The sequence below is a fragment of the Protopterus annectens genome, chromosome 12.part0 (genome assembly GCF_019279795.1).
Source record: "Protopterus annectens isolate FY-2018-M chromosome 12.part0, PAN1.0, whole genome shotgun sequence".
Taxonomy (NCBI): domain Eukaryota; kingdom Metazoa; phylum Chordata; order Ceratodontiformes; family Protopteridae; genus Protopterus; species Protopterus annectens.
In genome coordinates this window covers 398,820,018-398,838,124 of record NC_056746.1, presented here as the reverse complement: position 1 = coordinate 398,838,124, position 18,107 = coordinate 398,820,018, and the positions used below count along the sequence as shown (strand labels likewise).

The 18,107-nt window shown below is 41.1% G+C and overlaps 1 protein-coding gene across 1 annotated transcript in view; it reads right to left on the bottom strand.

The window, feature by feature from the left end:
- REXO5 (RNA exonuclease 5) overlaps nucleotides 1-18,107 on the bottom strand; it is a 1,525,618-nt gene that overhangs the window by 703,089 nt on the left and 804,422 nt on the right. The window contains exon 12 of the mRNA XM_044089498.1: nucleotides 9,898-10,085. Within this exon, the coding sequence (XP_043945433.1) occupies nucleotides 9,898-10,085 (188 nt within the window). The remainder of the gene's footprint in view (nucleotides 1-9,897; nucleotides 10,086-18,107) is intronic.

Sequence of the window (18,107 nt, the reverse complement as noted above, 5' to 3'; positions counted from 1 at the left end):
ATTTTCTTCATTTCAACCTCTGATTTTTCCAGTTTTAACCTAATCTGAATATCTGTTTAAAGCTTCTTCCATTTTTCCAGACTTTTATTTGAGTTGTTATACTCCTTCAATGTTTTATTTTAATCAACTCTGAGTACATTTGACTTACTTTTTTCTCTAGGTTACTGGAAGTCATGCCTTGCACCAAAGTTAAAGCTTGCACTGATTTTTGATGAACAGCTGCAGAATTCTTCCCAGTCAGTATTTTTCTCCTCACCTTTTGTGATTGATTTTCTTTCAGGTTCTCTAAATTTCTTTGTTGCTGGCATCCAGACAGTGCACTGAATAGCTGAAATTTACCCAAGAAGACACGTTCACTAGCTCTCTTTTCTGAGCTTCTGTTTTCACACTGGGAGAGCTGAAACGAAGCTGTTACTCAGTGTGCAGCCATCTTGGAATTCTAAACCAAGTGCATCTTAAGCACTGAATATTATACAAGAGATAAAAGAACTGGAAGAGGGCTCTTCAGAAAAGGGAAGGAGCAAATTACATACGAATAAATGGAAATTGTAAGAACAATACATGCAGAATAAATGTTCAGGAGGAGGAGTGCGGTTTAAGGGAAGGCAGGAATTCAGTAGGGTATATGTGATGTTGGACTTATGACAGTTACAAAGAAAGAAACGATATGTGATGTGCAATGTGTCTACATGGAAAATGTTAATACAGTTTTCTTTTCTGTTAATGTATGTTTATCTATGTCTTGCATCATAATTTAATAAAGGTGTTTAAAAAATTAGTAATGGTGGATCTCCAGCAGTAAAGCCATGCTGGTATATATCACAACCATATGATTCTGATTCCAGCAATAATCCTGGCATAAGGAGCTCAAAACGTTTACAAATTATGCTTGTTAGAGTTACTGGCCTAAAATTACCCACACTGTGTGAAAGCCCGCTTTTATGTATTGTAATAATATTACCACCCCTTTCCAATAAGAAGGGGCTTGCCCAGTTATCAAACTATTTTGGAATAAGTAGGTTTATGGTTCCAGTATTGCCATCTAAATACCATTCAGGAAGACCCCATTAATGTCATCTACCTAAGAACTCTAAAGACCAACTACAGTTCATTAATTAATTTTGACAACTGAGCAGTTTGTACCATAAACATGTATTCTTAATATATATTTATGTTTTCTTGAATATCATAATACAGCATACACTTAACTACACAATGGTCAGAAATGGACAAAGGTTCTTCAACATTTACTTCAATTAGTATTTCTCTTGGTGCCAAGACCACAAGTATATTACTCCCTCTATTTGCACTTTTGGACATACTGAATTACATCATTTTTTTCAGTTCAAAAAGCACGATCCTTTCAAAATTAATGTTTCCTTCCCTTTGTCCCCAGTTAATATCAGCAAGATTTAAAACTACTCCTATTACAGAGACCTATCTTTAATTAAGTTTTTAAGCTCAATGAGAGTTCTCTGAGTCAAACAGCTTGAGCTAAAGGACAGTAACAGACCCATTATTGAGTGCCTTTTACCTACAAAGAATGCCTACTAAAATTATATCTTCTCTGGTACTTTTATAATTCAAATGCTCCTTATGACAAGTTAAGTAAACAGATCCCCTCAAATTTTTTTCTACATTCCTGGTATTGTGAAAGGCTATATATACCCTGGGCTTTCCAGGGGAGTAAAAAGTGAATTAAACCATGTATCATTGGTAATATCAATATCTACCTCTTCCTTTTTTATTAAGATAAGCTTACACATTTTATTATTGAAACTTCTGGCATTTGCAACTAATGCAGTCAAGTCTATACGTCCTTTGCAAGGGGTAGTATTCCCTAGTCAAATTACCATTTCTAGCTCTAAAAAATCTTCCATGTCGTCATACATTATTCTGTTTCCCCTTTCCTAAGATGAAACTCATCTCTAGAAAAATAATTTATTCCCTCATCCATATATTCCTAAACCAATAAGCTAATTTATTTTGCCAAACACATGTCTCCTTATTTCACTATTTAAAACACTACCTGCTACATTAACACTGGGCCCATTTTTAACTCAGGGAAATATATAAAAATACGTTTTAAAAAAAAAAAACAGCTTCACCCCATTGAGTTACAAGGCTCAGTGATATGCTCTACTTACTCCGACCTATGTTATCTGCAGAAACTATTTACTATGTACATAACGCATTGATTATCAACCTCAACACACCCATCCTAACATCCTTCATTCTGGCAACATGCACAGCAGTAACTGTCGCGCTTTCCTTATTTATCTGGGCAAATAATTTTTCATTCCCCTCAGCAATGAATCTCCTATAGTCAGAAATTCCCCCTCCAGATGTCATTGTTCTCTTTACCTTCTTTATCAAACCTTAAATTATTTTCCACTTGGGTATCTACTTTAACCATCATACTGGCTGCTGGACTACTTTCTAATCTCCTATTTTTACTTGTGTCTGGATCCAAGGATTGCACTGTTTTTCCACTTCTTATTCCATTATGAACTTGGAAAAATATTCAGCTAATACCCTCCTTCCCCAAGAGCCCTCCTCCTTCATTTCTTAGCGCTTTCATAAGTATCTAAACACCCTCCACTGATTGTTCCCATTCTAGTCTTCTCTTTCTATGTACAGGAGTTGAATTTCATCCTTCCTCCCTTTGCATCACTGTACTGATAGACTCAACATGGTTTGAATCAAATTCTATACTAACAACTAATTGGATTTGTCCAAAACTGACTTTTACTGAAATAATTTGCAACTCAGTTTTGCTTCATTCCATCTTCTATTACTAAATTTGAAAACCTAGAAGCATGATTAGGTATGGATACACTGGAATCAGACCTATCCATTAAAGCTGGTACTAATAGCTGCCTGTTATCAATTTGCAATATTTACCACCATTTATAAAATGGGCACAATTAAATCTGATCTATACATGACAGAAAACTAGTATAGGCAGCTGGATGTCACATTCTAGCACAGATCTCTACTTATTCACAGACTTCAACATCCGACCAACTTCCACCATCCTGGAAAAAATTACTTGGCAGGGAAAACTATCAAACTAAGAAATAGCCAAAAAGACTGAATCAATAAAGAACACCATCAAACACTACAATTAACACACTCAAGGAACAGAACAAAACAAGAATCAGTACTGACACAAATTAAACACAATTCACACAAATAAAAGCATTAAAATGCAATTTTAAGTACAATTTCTGATCAGGAATAGCAGAAGACATCCAGAAAGGCAAAGATAACATCCTGAAGAAAGTGTAACACTCAGAAAATGAAGCAGCATCAAAAGAAACAGGAAGAGACCACAAAGCAAAATCATTCACTAACAACAGAAAATAGCCACTCTAACTTAGGAGTCAAATTACACACACTTTCGCATCTCATATACAAACACACATAAGGCAAAAAGACTTTGCCAGACATTATATGGCCTAAGAGGTAAAACTGGAAGATTACGTACAAGTAAAACTATGCAGTAACACAAACGCATATTAAAATAAAAAGAAAGCAAACAAAGAAATTACAACAGAAACCTACTTAGATAAAGGCAGCAAGTATATAATCAGCTAAACTAATGGGAGGAGTGCTATTAATGCTTATATATGTCTTTCAGTTCTTGGAGATGCCACCAAAATTATTACACTTGTGACTATTTTGAAATGGTAAACAGTAAACATTTGCGAAGCACCATGCTAACCAATATGTAAATCTCCTCCTCATCTGTACGATATTTAAATGTAAGAACTCAGCTGAGGCACTACATAGTGTTATCGCTTATGTACAAAATGAACTGCAATGGCACAAAACAGTTTTGACAGAAAAGTTCCTTTGAATGACTACCTTAAAAAATTTCATACCAAAATTTCCCACACAGTTAAAAAGTTATAACCTTGGGCAACAGTTAGTTTGTTAAAATAGCAGGAGGATCTATTCTGCATTAAAATACACTATAAATATGTCATTGTCAGTTATGTATTCACCATAACATTCCATCGGAGTTGTTGCTTTTCATTCGTCTTCAACTTCTGGGGGGACTGGGATCTGGCACAGATCTAACACGGCTGCATTTTCTAGCATCAGATTCAAGCTCTAAGCTCCTTCCCTACCCATAATGCCTCCTCTGTCTCCCTCCTTTCCTCAGATCGAGTTTGCTGCCGACCATAACACTTTGGCCTAACACAAACCTAACATGGTTAGTATTAGTAACTTGGAAGCCCCATAGGGGAGACAAAGGCTTGCCAGAAAAAAGACTATGTCTTATCCACTTAATGCACCACACAGCCCGCAAAAGGCAGGAGGAAGGGATGGTTGAAGACAAATGAAAAGCGACAACTGAGATGGAACGTTATGGTGAGTGCATAGCTTCTTTATCTGAAGCTGTTGTTTTCATTTGCTCTTCAACCTGTGGGACAGAGTACCCAGCAACCACAAGACCCTGGGAGGTCCTCATGGAAGGATATTCTAAAGCACGATGGAGCCAAAGGATGCCCTTACTCTGGACAGCAGATCCAACTTGTAATGGGAAATAAATGTGTGCGAAGATGCCCAAGTAGCCGCAGAACATATATCATCCAAGGAAACCGTAGACCAAAAGGCCACTGAAGTAGCCATAGACCTAGTAGAATGCGCCTTAATTTGACCTGGAAGAGATAAGCCTTTGGCTGTATATGCTCAAACTATGCACTGGGAGATCCAATGAGCAATAGTCACTTTTGACACTGGTTTCCCTAGGAAAGGCTTAGGAAAAGAAAAAAAGTTGATCCAACTTGCGAAAGGACTTTGTTCTGTGCAAATAAAAACACAACTGCCTACGAATATCAAGCAAGTGCAATTTATGCTCTCCTTTACTCTGAAAATTGGAGAAGAAAACAGGGAGATTGATGACCTGATGAATGTTGGATTCAGAAGCCAATTTCAGAAGAAAGGAAGGGTTCATGCATAAGGAGACCCTATCTTTGTGGAACACCATATATGGAGACTTAAAAGATAAGGCCTGAATCTCTAACACTCTTTTGGCTGAAGTAATAGCTACAAGAAAGGTGGTCTTCCAAGGCAGGAATTATAAATCCACTGTAGCTGCAGATTCAAAGGGGGAAGAACCCAAAACTTGTAGAACTAGAGTAAGCTCCCAAGGTGGCATGGGGTCCTTGACTGGAGGCCGAAGCAAAAAGGTACCTTTCAAAAAGGCTTTACAAAAGCTTAGAAGAAGCCAGGGAAGCCAAATTGTCTCCTATATAAAAATTGGAAATAGCTGTTAGCTGAACCTTAACCATAGAGAAACTGACACCCTGATGAAATATATCTACCAAAAATTTCAGAATAGCAAGAACTGGAGCAGTGAAAGGATCCAGATCATGTTGGGTGACCATATCAAGAAACGTTTCCACTTACTGGAGTAAACTTTCCTAGTGGACAATTTGTGAGCCGCTACCAAAACCTTCTTAACCAGAGAAGACACCCTGGGAGTCCTAGCTATCACTGGAACTGGAGCAGCCAAGCCGTAAGCTTCAGACTGACTAGATCTGGATGTGGGATCAGATCTAATGTCCAAGGAGGACACACTACACGAGACCATTGAGAGGGAAATCATACTTGGCAAGGCCAGAAGGGAGCAATGCGGATCACTAAGCTCCCCAGACATCAAGCTTTCTGAACGAACTTTGGGATCATGGGACGTAAGTGGAGGATAAGCATACAGAACACCAGAGTGCCAAGCATGAACCACAGAGTCTCTTGGGGGTTCCCCCGGAGGGGGGTTCAGAGAGAAATACTTGCTGCATTTTGCTTTGGAAGGAGATGCGAACAGATCACAGCAAGACTGACCCCACCTTAGGAAGATCTGTTCCACTACTGAAGGATTCAAAGACCACTCATAAGGCATCAGAAGAGATCTGCTGAGCCTGTCCACCAGGATGTTGGACCTCCCTGGAATGTGTGTTGCCACCAGAAACCAGCCAGTGGAGATCACCCACTCCAACAATCTCATGGCTTTGTGACAAAGGGGATAAGACCTGGTTTCCCCCTGTTTGTTGATGTAACAGACTACAGACACATTGTCTATCTGGATAGCAATCATCCCTCAAGGAAGATGGGCATGGAGAGCTTGCAATGCCAGTAGCACTGCCCTCATCTCCAGGACACTGATATGAATTTTGGTCTCCAGGGAAGACCACGTGCCTTGGACTGTCCTTCCCATGCAATACCCCCCCTCCCAAGTAGGGAGGAGCCCCTTGGTCACCATTGTCACAGGGGCTGGAAGGATAAAGGGATGACCCCGAAGAAGATCCAGGGATTGTAGCTACCAGATAAGCGAATCCCTGCAGACTCGAGACACGTGAACTGGATGGGATAAGGGTAGGTCTAGTAAGGACTACTGGACCGCCAGAGTCTACTGGAGAACTCTCATATGCAGATGAGCTGTGGGGATGAGTGTAATCATGGCCGTCATGGACCCCAATGACTGAAGAACCGATTCTGGAGGGGGAAACTGGGTCTGAACAATGTACAACACATGATGTCTGAGGGACTGAAGTCTGTCCGGGGTCAGAAAAACCTTGCTCTGAATGGTGTGTAACCGAGCTCCAATGAAGTCCAGAGTCTGTACCAGATCCAATACGGACTTGTTGAGATTTATGGTTATGCCAAACTGATGGGCAGTTTGGAGAAGGAGATCCCTGGCTTGGTAGTGGCGATGCCTGATGAGTGCGGAGAGGAGCCAATCATCCAGGTAGGGGAAGACCTGAAATCCCTGCAGCCACAGGTGAGCCGCCATCACTGCCATCACTTTGCTGAACATCCTGGGGGCGATGGTGAGACCAAAGGGTAGCGCTCTGAACTGGTAGTGGTTGGCCCCCAGCCGAAAGAGGAGGAACCTCCAAAAACGCCTGTCCATTCTGATGCGATAATACGCATCCTGGATGTCCACTGAGCACATCCAGTCATTCTGCAGAAAGGACAGAATGGACTGGAGAGTAACCATCTGGAATTTTGTCCTGGCAACTAACTGGTTTAGGGTTGAAAGATCCAGAATGGGCCTTAAGTCCCCAGTCTTCTTTGGTACTAAAAAGAACCTGGAATAGATGCCTAATCCAGACTGGTTGGGGGGATGGACGGACTAGAGGGCTCATTTTTTGAGCAGCTTGGAAATATCCAGTGCTATTTCCTCCCTTTGTGTGGGTAGAATGTCCGGGAGGTGTCTGGGTGGGATTGGTCTTTGGATGAATGGAATTGAATATCCTCTGGATTTTACTTGCAGCACCCAACGATCATCAGTAATTGACTCCCAGGCTGTTGGGTATAGTGAAATGCAACCCCTGACTGCCTCCAGAGATGAGCAGCCGGGCAGCCCTTCAGGGCTGCTGTGTGGGTCTGTCCGAGAAAGTATCCCTAGACCCCTGGTTTCTCAGTCCCCCCCTGCCACGATGGCAGTGCCTGTCATATCCCCTCTGCCTCTGGGGGAGGGTGAATCCTGAGCATCATGAGGATAGCCCTGAGACCTCCGGAACCACATCTTCTTCGCCCCTTGCTGATGCTGGGAAAAGGATCGTTGAGGGGTTGAGAAGCGGATCCCGAAGTCAGACAAGGTCTTCCTGTTTTTCTCGCTCTGGACCAATGTGTCTCTTATGGTCTTTCCAAAAAAAGTGGAACCATCATATGGGGCATTAGTGAAGGATGCCTTGAAGGGCTCCTAGAATGCACAAAGCCAGAGTCAGGCATAACGCCTGATGGCAACGTCTGTACCGGCTGCTCTAGTGGCGTCTTGGGTAGCGTGGTACAGGAGCCGCATATATGTATTGGAAACTGAAGCAAGGGTAGGCATACGGGAAGAGAACACCTTCTGTTCCTCCGCCGACATGGACCCTGGGCCAGACTCTGCGACCTCCGTGACCAGGTCTTGCTGAAGTCTGATCAGATATGCCATATAGTTCAGCGCACGTACAGCAAATATGGCTGAAGCATAGACCTGCTTTCTAAAATGGTCCATGGCCTGGGACTCTCGGTCTGGTGGATAGACCATACAGCTCTCTTGAGTGAGCTCTTTCTTGGTGGCTGCTGCCACTGCCACCATGGCATCAACCAGGGACCCCTTAGACCACTGCTGTTTGTCCGATGGTGCACTTAAAACTCTATTGGGGCATTTGGGTACGGGGTCCACTATGTCGGGCTCCTTCTATGCCCAAGATGTCACTAAATCCACAAGTGGATCTGCGGGAGGGGACGCCCAAGGAGGTAGAGGTTCCTATGCCAAACGCCTCCAGAAACACTGATTTGTCCGGGTTGAGTTTTTGGACTGACCACTCCCACACTGGCGAAGGATTTCCATGATGTCTCCAAAAGAGGCATCTTCCGGGGTGACCGAGGGGAACCCTCCCCTTCCTCCAAATCAGTGTCTTCTGTGAGGGATTTTGGCGGGGAGTCCAAGTCCCTCCTTTTATACGTATGCTTCTGAGGAACCTCCTCGGGGGGGGGGGGTCCTCTGGGGAGGACTCAAAAACTTCTGGTTGTTCCCATGGGGGAACTCTTTGGGGCGCAGAGGCAACAGGCTGCCTCTGAGGGGCAGGATGGTGGAATCCAGACCAGAAAAAAAGGGAGCCAGGACTGACTCCGAGGACGATATTGTCAAGGGTCTCAATGGAACTTAGAGGACTCTCTCCAACACGTCAAAAATCCAAAACCAGGTGTTGGATCAGAGAAGGAGTAATGGGGATAAAGGCAGACTGCATGCTCCCAGTCCCGGAGGGGGAGGAGGCAGGCAAGACTCCAATCTGGATCTGGGTCCGGATGAATTTCTGCATCATCCTATCCACCTCGGCTTCAGAGAGGCTTGAGTGGAGCGGAAGTAGGAGGCCACACAAACTGGCCTAAAGTGGTGCCAGGGAGAGGCCAATAATGGGGACTGGCCCCAAGAAACCTCCAGCTCTGGGGAAAAGCACGGTGATCAGAGCCAAGGACAGCCCAGTCTGGTAGTTGGGTGAGACTTGGCAGGAGGCTTGGCTGAGGAAGCGCAGTCAGGGGACCGTTTCCTAGGTCTGTCCTGGTGCTTATGTATGTGCTTCTCCCCATCCCCAGACCTCACAGTGAGAGGTTGTCCTAGAGGCCGGGGCAGAGGAAGTGGGAACAACAGTCGAAGTTGAAGCAGGGGCCCCCAAGGAGGGAGGCCTCTGAGGATCAACTTGGTCCTCCTGTCGATCAATGAGCGGGGGTTGAATACCATGCAGATTGAGCAGGAGGTGTTTAAGTGGGGAACTCCTAAGCACACCATGCACAGAGTGTGGCCATCAGCAGGGGTAAGTTTCTGCCCTCACCCTGTGCATTTCCTGAACCCTGGCTTGGGGGTCTCAGCCATGGTATGGGAATAAAACACCCACACCCACACTATCACAGATAGGAAAAAGAAAAAAAGTGGAAAGAGGAAGACCGATGCCTGAGCGCAAGGGTAGGGGTACAAGGGTACACTAAAGAAACAAGAATTTAAGAAAAGACACAAAGAAGTAGAAAAAGACAAACATTCTTAAACAATTACTCACGAGGAACCTGGAGTAACGGACCACGATACTAGCTAGATGCTTGGCAAATGAGATCTGAGGGGAGAAAGGAGACAGGGGCCATTATGGGTAGGGGAGGAGCTTGGGTCTGATGCTAGAAAATTTGGCCGTGTCAGATCTGTGCCACATCAGAGTCCCCCCACAGGTTGAACAGCAAATGAAAACAACAACTTCAGATTACTAGTTTAATAACGGGACAGGATAAGAGTAGCTACAAGTTCTGTTTAAATTAGTAAAGTACCTGCTATGAAATACTGTACTTGGAAACATTTTTAATAATGTGCAAACAAAAATGTAGTATTAAAAACACCTTTAACATTACTTGTCAAATATGAGGTCAGATCCATTTAAAACTTCAGTCTTGTTCATAGGAGCTATAATATTCTGTTGCAACGATGACCCTTCTTGCACAATCAATGGGCCTTGATGATGTGATTTAGCAAGCAGTGTTGGACGACGACCATTCATTACTTGTCTCTGCACAGTGTCTTCCAGGTTCAGCTCTGCAACCTGTTGCAAAAAACAGCTGTCAAACTGCTAACAAAATGCAAACGAAAATGTAACTTAGGGAAGGAGGCACTGGGGAAAAAACTCTCCCTATCAATTCAACTCTTCAACCACTCCCACAATTTACCACATCCTAATATAATTTTCTCTTAACTGCTCAGATATTGACCCCATCCCAGCTGAAAGCAGAGATTTTCAATACATAAAATGCAACCCCTAAGCCCAAATGCCAAACGAAAGTTAAAATATTTCCTCTTTTACCCATGCTTACCTTAAAACAAAGACTACATCCTTATCAGCCAGAGAAGGTGGTAGCTCGGGTTGATGTAAAAGATGTCACGGCACTTGGAGAGACTAGAGGAAGTTCTCCCTTTTCCTGGACAAGACTTTCCTAAATGGTATGAATACCACCTTAGGACTTCCTTGAAAAGAGGCCACTGGCCTGGTGGGATTAACCTGGTCAACAAATTGCAACCAACTAAATCAATAAAAGTTGCAGCAAATATTCAAAAGTTCTTGTACCACCTGCTAATTCAGATAGCTGTTTTGTACTCGTTAACTCCATAAAAACAGTTCCAGAAAAATATTTTTATGCTCATACCTATCAGTTTTTTAGTGACCTAAAAATGATTACAAGTAATTACCTTGATACTACCTGTTATTTTAATGTTACAGTGGAAAGCTTCTTGCCACAAATTGTTTATTACGGGGCAATGTCATCAACATATGCCCCCAAGTGCCTTAAGTATTACAATCCTCTAACACTGACAGGTTTATCCTAAGAACAAAATGACCTTACAGAAAACAAACCAAGGCTTAATGAATGAGTAAGCCACCAGGAACTAATTCTTACAAGATAAAAATTATTCAAATCTCCTGGCTCAGGTTGTTTACACAGCAGAAAAATAAGCCTTTTAACAATGAAGGTCAGGTCCAAAGGAGAAGTGTTCACTGGAGGATACAGATGGAGGACTCACTTCATACACTGTTTAACCAACCCATGCTGAACTACAGTTATTCACTCTATAAGGTCAAGATGAACCAAGATAGAAACATGCAACATGTCTGTGGAATAACGGAGAATCAGATCAAACAAATGCCTAAGGTAGATCACAAAGATCTGCATACTCACCAGCTGTGAATGAATAGGCTACTTATCAAACTACATGCAGATCTACCTTCCACTTGAGGGGAAAAGTAAACTTACAAGAAGCCTTGCAACATCTATAGAAGTTCCACTACCAGATCTATTGGGATAAAAAGCATTACTGGATGAATTAAATCCTAATACAGAGATGATATCCTGCCAGCCAGCTTAAATGCTTATCCACATGACCTGGGCCTGAAACAACACTGTAGTGGATTACCGAAATGAATTTTTGGCTTTCTTCTCAGAAATCTACTAGCAGTTGAGGGGAATGGCTGGAATACACAAAAATCTTTTCTCCTGTCTACATTAAAAAAGAAAAAAGCTCTGCTATTCCCTGTAGAAGGAAGCACAAACTAGGAAGAACTCTGTTCTCTCTTGTGTGAAACTATCAGCCTCTGAAGTTCCTTATTCAGATCTTTTCCACATAGCTCATCTAAAGCTACAACTTCTTGGAGAGGACTTGAAATACAATATACAGATTCTGTAATAAGATCAGATTTCCTAGAATTTGAATATCTGCTGGAAACATGACTTGGCTGATGAGGCAATACAATAACTGCATTGTTTGTTACACAGGCGGTAGGGGTACTGATCGTTTAAGTTCAGCAGAAAATTATCTGTTTTCGACACTCTCTAACATGTGCATAGCAATAAGAAGAGTTTTTAAGTAATATTTTCAGAAATTAAAGTGAGTGTCTCTATACTTCTCCAGGGTCACTTCTAACTTGATAAGAATTCCTCACACATTCATAACTGTATATGTTAAATACACTGGCAACAAAGCTAGCTAGACAAAGAGAACACTATCCTTGAAGATGCTGGGATACATCTACCATTATATGCAGCTGAGGCACAGATGTAGCAGCATATTTGTGAGGGACTGATTATTCTGCAGACACTGATAGTGTGTTGTCCACTAAAACACCTTCAACTGAAGCTCAGCTATGAGGATAATTAAAGCTGTGGCTGCAATGAAGCCTAAAAGGTACAGCAGAACTTCTCTGAGTTCCTACTCAGTAGGCCAGTGTCCAAATCTCTTATGCTCTCTCCATGGGGAGAAATGACCAGTACAGGAAAAATTCTTGCTCATACTCAATGAAGGAAGTACTCTGCACCAGAAGCACAGCAAACTTCTCCACACTGACAACCATTCCAAGAACTACAAGTATGATAAGACCAAAGTTAAAGCACCAACAAGGAACATTAAAAACAAACCACCATCAACTTGCCATCCAATTAGTAGAACACCTTTCTCCTGCACATCCTCTGCCACACAACCAAAAACATTGATAAAGGCAGTGTAACACCACATTCCAGAAATTAAGCTGGCCTACACAAAGCACAAACATATGCTATGAGCCTCTCAAATGCTGATGTACCAGTAGGCAACCATGTCAGGCAAACCTTTCTGTCCCCTTGCCCCAACACACAAAGTCAGCAAAGACTAGAGTGCTACCACTCTGTAACCTGTTAAATTGAACAGGCTTGCTGAACAAATGCAGAGGTCCAAGATGGGCTGAAATATCTCTTGCTTCTTCAGAAAAAAGAAGTGGCAAGCACAAAATCTCCTTTCTGGCTTCAAAGCTGGAGATGAACTACAGCCCCCTTCAAGGCACAAACACTAGGAATGCCTCCTCAACTTTCTGACACTGCCTGGTCTGCCAGTAAAACCCCTGAAGGAGGCTGGTGAAACAGTGATAGGATATAACAATGTCTGTATGCTTTTTTTAAAACACCTTTATTAAATTATCGCAAGACATCGGTATACATACATTAATAGAAAAGAAAACAAACCATATTAAAATTTGTCATAATCATATATTATATGTTACATACATGTTTTCAATTTTTTAACAATTATTCACTCCAACAGTAATTATATTCCTCAATTCCTGTCTTCCCTTAAACCCCTCTCCTCCACCTAAACATTATGCTGCATTTATTGTTCTCATAAATTCCATTTACTTCCATGTAATTTGTTTCTGCCCTTATATAAAGATCCCACCTCTAGTTATTTTATCTCGTTTACTATATTCAGTACTTCAGTTACAGCTGATTTAGATTTTTTCCCATTATCTAGTACTTGCTTTTTTGGCACCCAATGACATTAAACCAATTATGGCCTTGCTATGTACAGGCAATTCAGATCATGTCTCAGCCCAAAATAATATTGTCTTCATTACAGTAATTTTTTCCTGCAATATTTCTGACAAAGTACTCTGTAGGGAATTTTTAAAATCTGGTAACACATTATACTCCAACAAAATAAAAAATGTTCCCAGTTACCTCTCTCATCTCCATTTGCTATCTACCCGAGGAAAATTTATCTGAATTCTGTTTGGGATATAAAAATATCTATGCAAACACTTTCAAGCAAAAATCTTAAACCTTATGGACTTTGTCACTTACTTGGGAGCCAAACAGATGTCCTCCCATTATTCCTTTGAAAACTGCTTTTTCAGTCTCTTTCTTCCTAATTTTTTATAACCTCCATTCTTAACAGTTAACATGTGATATTTTATATGCCCTACTAATTATCAATTTTTAACAGCAGTTTCTGTGTAGACTCTTCTAACAAAACTACCAGAGCTTGTCTTTCACTTAGCACTCTCATAGCACTTTCTCTTCTTCTATACTCTCAAGTCAATCTCTTTTAGGGAAGGCAGTCTGTAACCTGCAGTCCAAACGTCTGCTTAGCCTCATTCCACTCTAAAACCTTTCCTTGTCTAGTTATTTGCTCCTAATACTTTGGTTCCTTTGCTAGTTTTCTCCAGTAAATTACAGCCCCCAATTGCCTATTTTCAATACCCTTAATTTGCAGTCAACTATATTGGCAAAACCTCCTTTCTCAATTCCAGTGCTGTCTTAGCTCTTAGAATACTTTTTATAACTTTATGAATATAATGATCTTTCTGGTCGTTATTCTCTTTAAAGAACTGGATTAGAATCCTATACACTCCTTATCTCTTGTCCTCCCCCATTTAATCATCTTTCTGTTTTGATTTACAACCCTCTCTTTTGCATTATGTACATTAGCCTTAACTGTGTAGCTCTAAAGTATCCAATTAAATCACGTAATCATAAACTACTTTGTTCTATGGGAAGGATCTCCTCATACCACTCAACTATTGACTTTTCCCCCTCCCAAATAAATTCCTTCAACTCTCCACTTCTGTCTACAACTTCTCCTCTGACTGACAAACATACGCATGACATGTTCTTAAAACTAAAGGGACTAAACATTTTCACTGTTTGTATCTTACTATCAATAATCAACAGCTTCTAGTTTTTTCAGTTTTTTGTATAATCATTTTCTTTTGTTTAGTACCTTTACACATATCTTTATCTGCCATACAACAATCATTTTTAAATCAATACACCTAAACACTTCATCTTATAGTGCCCCCATAAATAAAAGTATTGTTGAACCAATTCATGTGTGTATATAGTTTACCATTATAGCCTTTGTTTTATCGTCATTAATTTTATAACCCCAAAATATCTGAGACTGTTTCAAAATATTCCACACTACCAAAGTATCATTTTCTGGATTGTTTAAATGCAAAATAGTGTCACCGGCAAATAAAGCTAACTTTTCTCAACTACCTTACTACTTAAATCCTTAAAATTCTGAGTCCCTTATATTCTTTGCAATGGCTGTAAATATAAAGCACATAGCAAAGTGGAAAGAGGACACCTCTTGCCGGATTCCTCTTTTCAAACACAGCTTGTTGGACAGGAACTCCACAACCTTAATTCTTGCCTCTGACACTTCAAATATCTTCCAATTAACTCTACAATTCTATTAAGGAATGCAAATGCCCTATTCAAAAAATCCTAGCTAACTCTACTGAATGCTTTCTCTGCATTAAGATCCACTAATGACAGCAGTACTTTCCTACATTCTGCATTCCCCTGGATTCATCACTGTTGTATTAATGTTGTCAAATGTTTGCCTCCCCTCCTCAAAACCACACTGATATATATTTATCAGTTTTTTCTTAAATATTTTTATTAAAATGTTATCAAAACAGTAACACTTAACATTAGAAATATAAATACACAACTAAAAGAACAACAAGAAAAAATACATATAAAAACAACAAAACAACTATTTACAAAAGTGTCTACTTGTACAATAAAATTGTAAAAAAGAAAAGATGTTACCGAAGCTAGTGAGGTTATTGACAATGAAACTGGAGATTGTCAGAGTGACTCACCAGAAGCACAGGGTACAGGTGAGGGAAATTGTGTGGCCATTGCTCCTGGAGGGAAGGGGCATAGCAGTATCACTACTATAGATACTGATGACGGTCGGACACTGTTATGTCCTGTAGTGGTTGTAAGGAGTAAGACTCGGACAGGTAACCCACCTTGTCCTTCCACCAGAGTAGGCACCCACCCCTTCCCCTTTTTCCCCATTTCCGATCAATGTACATCACAGGGGAGGGGGTGGCAGCAGGGCGAGATCTGGGAGTCGGGGCAGACCCAAACGGAAGTGGTCAGGGGACCTCCAACACAATCAGGATATCAAGAGGATGTGGGAACGCAGGCCCAATCCCTAGTACATAATATTTCGACTCGACCTTTGACAATGGTCGAGTTATCAGTTTTAGAGAAAGGTCTTACGTTTATTCCTAGTTGTAGAAGTAATTATGTTGATACCATAGTTGAATTCAAAATGTTTATTAGGAACCTTTGTTTACGGTTAGAATTCAATGAATCCATCTGTGGAATTCGTCCTTATGTCTTTAAGAAGCCAAGTCAGTATGTTCCACCTATTCCTCCAGTAGTAGCAGTATTCAGTAGATTAGTGGAGAAGGATATATATGAGAATGAGATAAAGGGTCTTAATAAGAAATACAGGCGAGGTAATCTTGATCGGATGCAGAGAGAGACCTTGATGGCACTTAGGAGTGATCCCTCTTTAACGTTTAGACCTGCAGATAAGGGTGGTGCCCTGGTAGTGATGGATAGTGATAGGTATGTGAGCTCCATGATTGAGATGCTCTCGGACATTAAGTTTTATATTTCAGTGAATGTAGAGGTGGCTCAGACACATGTTTTGGGCATTTAGACTATGTTGGAGGAATTAGTTGTGACATCTGTAGTCACTAAAGAGCTCCATGACTTTTTTACTTATAGATGAACCCCTCCTACCTGTCCATACAGGGTCTCCCCAAGATCCACAAGGATCCAGTTGTGCCTCCTTTGAGACCCATTGTGGCAAGTAGAGGATGGGTCACTGAATCCTTTTCTCTATATGTTGAGAGTTTCTTGCGTCCCATGGTTGATGCGAATCTATTCATTTTATGAGACTCGAAACACTTTCTCATTGATCTGTATGAATATTTAGGCCCTAGTGATGTGAGCGATCAATTATTTTTAGTGACAATGGACGTTCAGTCATTGTTCACTGTGATACCCAATTGTATAGGTATACAGTATGTACAGGAATATTTGTGTGACCACTTGACACACAGTGATGTATTGATTGATTTGATTACCCTATTTTTACAAGTGGTATTGGAGAACAACTTGTTCTGTTTTGGCTCAGATGTATTTATGCAGAAGGATGGCGTGGCTATGGGCACATCTTGTGCCAATAGCTACGCCAACCTTTTTATGGCTAGATGGGAGGAAAAGTGTTTATTTTTGGATGTTGGTTACATGGAACATGTACGGTTCTATCGTCGTTTTGTAGACTATGTCTTTTTAATTTGGGATGGAACTGAAGTAGGACTGTGTTCCTTTTTAGAGAGGGTCAATCATATTACTGATTTCCTCAAGTTTACTTCTGAGTACTCTGTTGAAAGGATTTCTTTTTTGGATATTTTTGTTGAGAGGATGGAATGTGGACTGTACAACACTGGTGTGTACAGGAAAAGTTGTCAGAGAAACTCATATTTGCACCGTCACAGTATGCATCCTGGGTTTACCTTTAGGAACATCGTGAGAGGTCAGTTTGTTAGGCTCTCTAGGTATTGTCCCAAGGAGGCATGTTTTTTGGATGGCGTACATGAATTAAGTAAAAGATTTAAAGCGAGGGGATATTTACCAGTTGATATAGACCCTACCTTAACTGAGATAGAATGTTTGAGGGGACAGCAGGCAACTCCTTACTTTTCCAATGAGTATGTGATGAGTGGTCCTCCCTTGGACTCCAGCCCTAGTATTAATAGGTTAAGGGTACCAGTCTATTATACGAAAGGGGTAGGCCTAGTTAAGGATGTGATTAGAACGCATTGGGACGTTTTAGTAACTGACCTGGCCTTGCAGTCAGTGGTTGGTGACCGACCCTCTTTTATGTATAAGAGGAAGAAGAATTTGAAACAGATTTTTTGTGTTATTCTAAGGTTAAACCCAGGGATGATGATCAGCCATGCAGAGTTCCCTGTAATAGATGTAATTACTGCAATTATATAGATAATAAGGGTTGGTTTATGCATCCTTTATTTGGTATGAGATATGAGGTACGGGCTAAAGCAGATTGTAATTCTATGCATGTGGTATACCTGGCCTCCTGCTGTCTGTGTCCAGCATATTATGTTGGGAAGACTGACAGAAGGCTTAGGGACTGCATCAGAGAACATTTGTATCAGATTAGAATAGGTTCGCATGTGAATGCATTATCCAAACATGTGTTATTTGAAGGACCTGACCATGTATTTAATTTTCAGGTGTTAGCTATCGCTGATACCACTGTGAGAGGGGGAGATGTTAAGACAAGGACTGAGTATAGAATCAGAATGGATTATCAGGCTTAGAGCTAATATTCCCCCTGGGCTCAATGAGAATGTCCCTATTAAGCCCTTTTTGAGAGCAAGGAGGTTGAAGGTACATAAAACTAATGTACCTTGATTTTTAAATCTTAT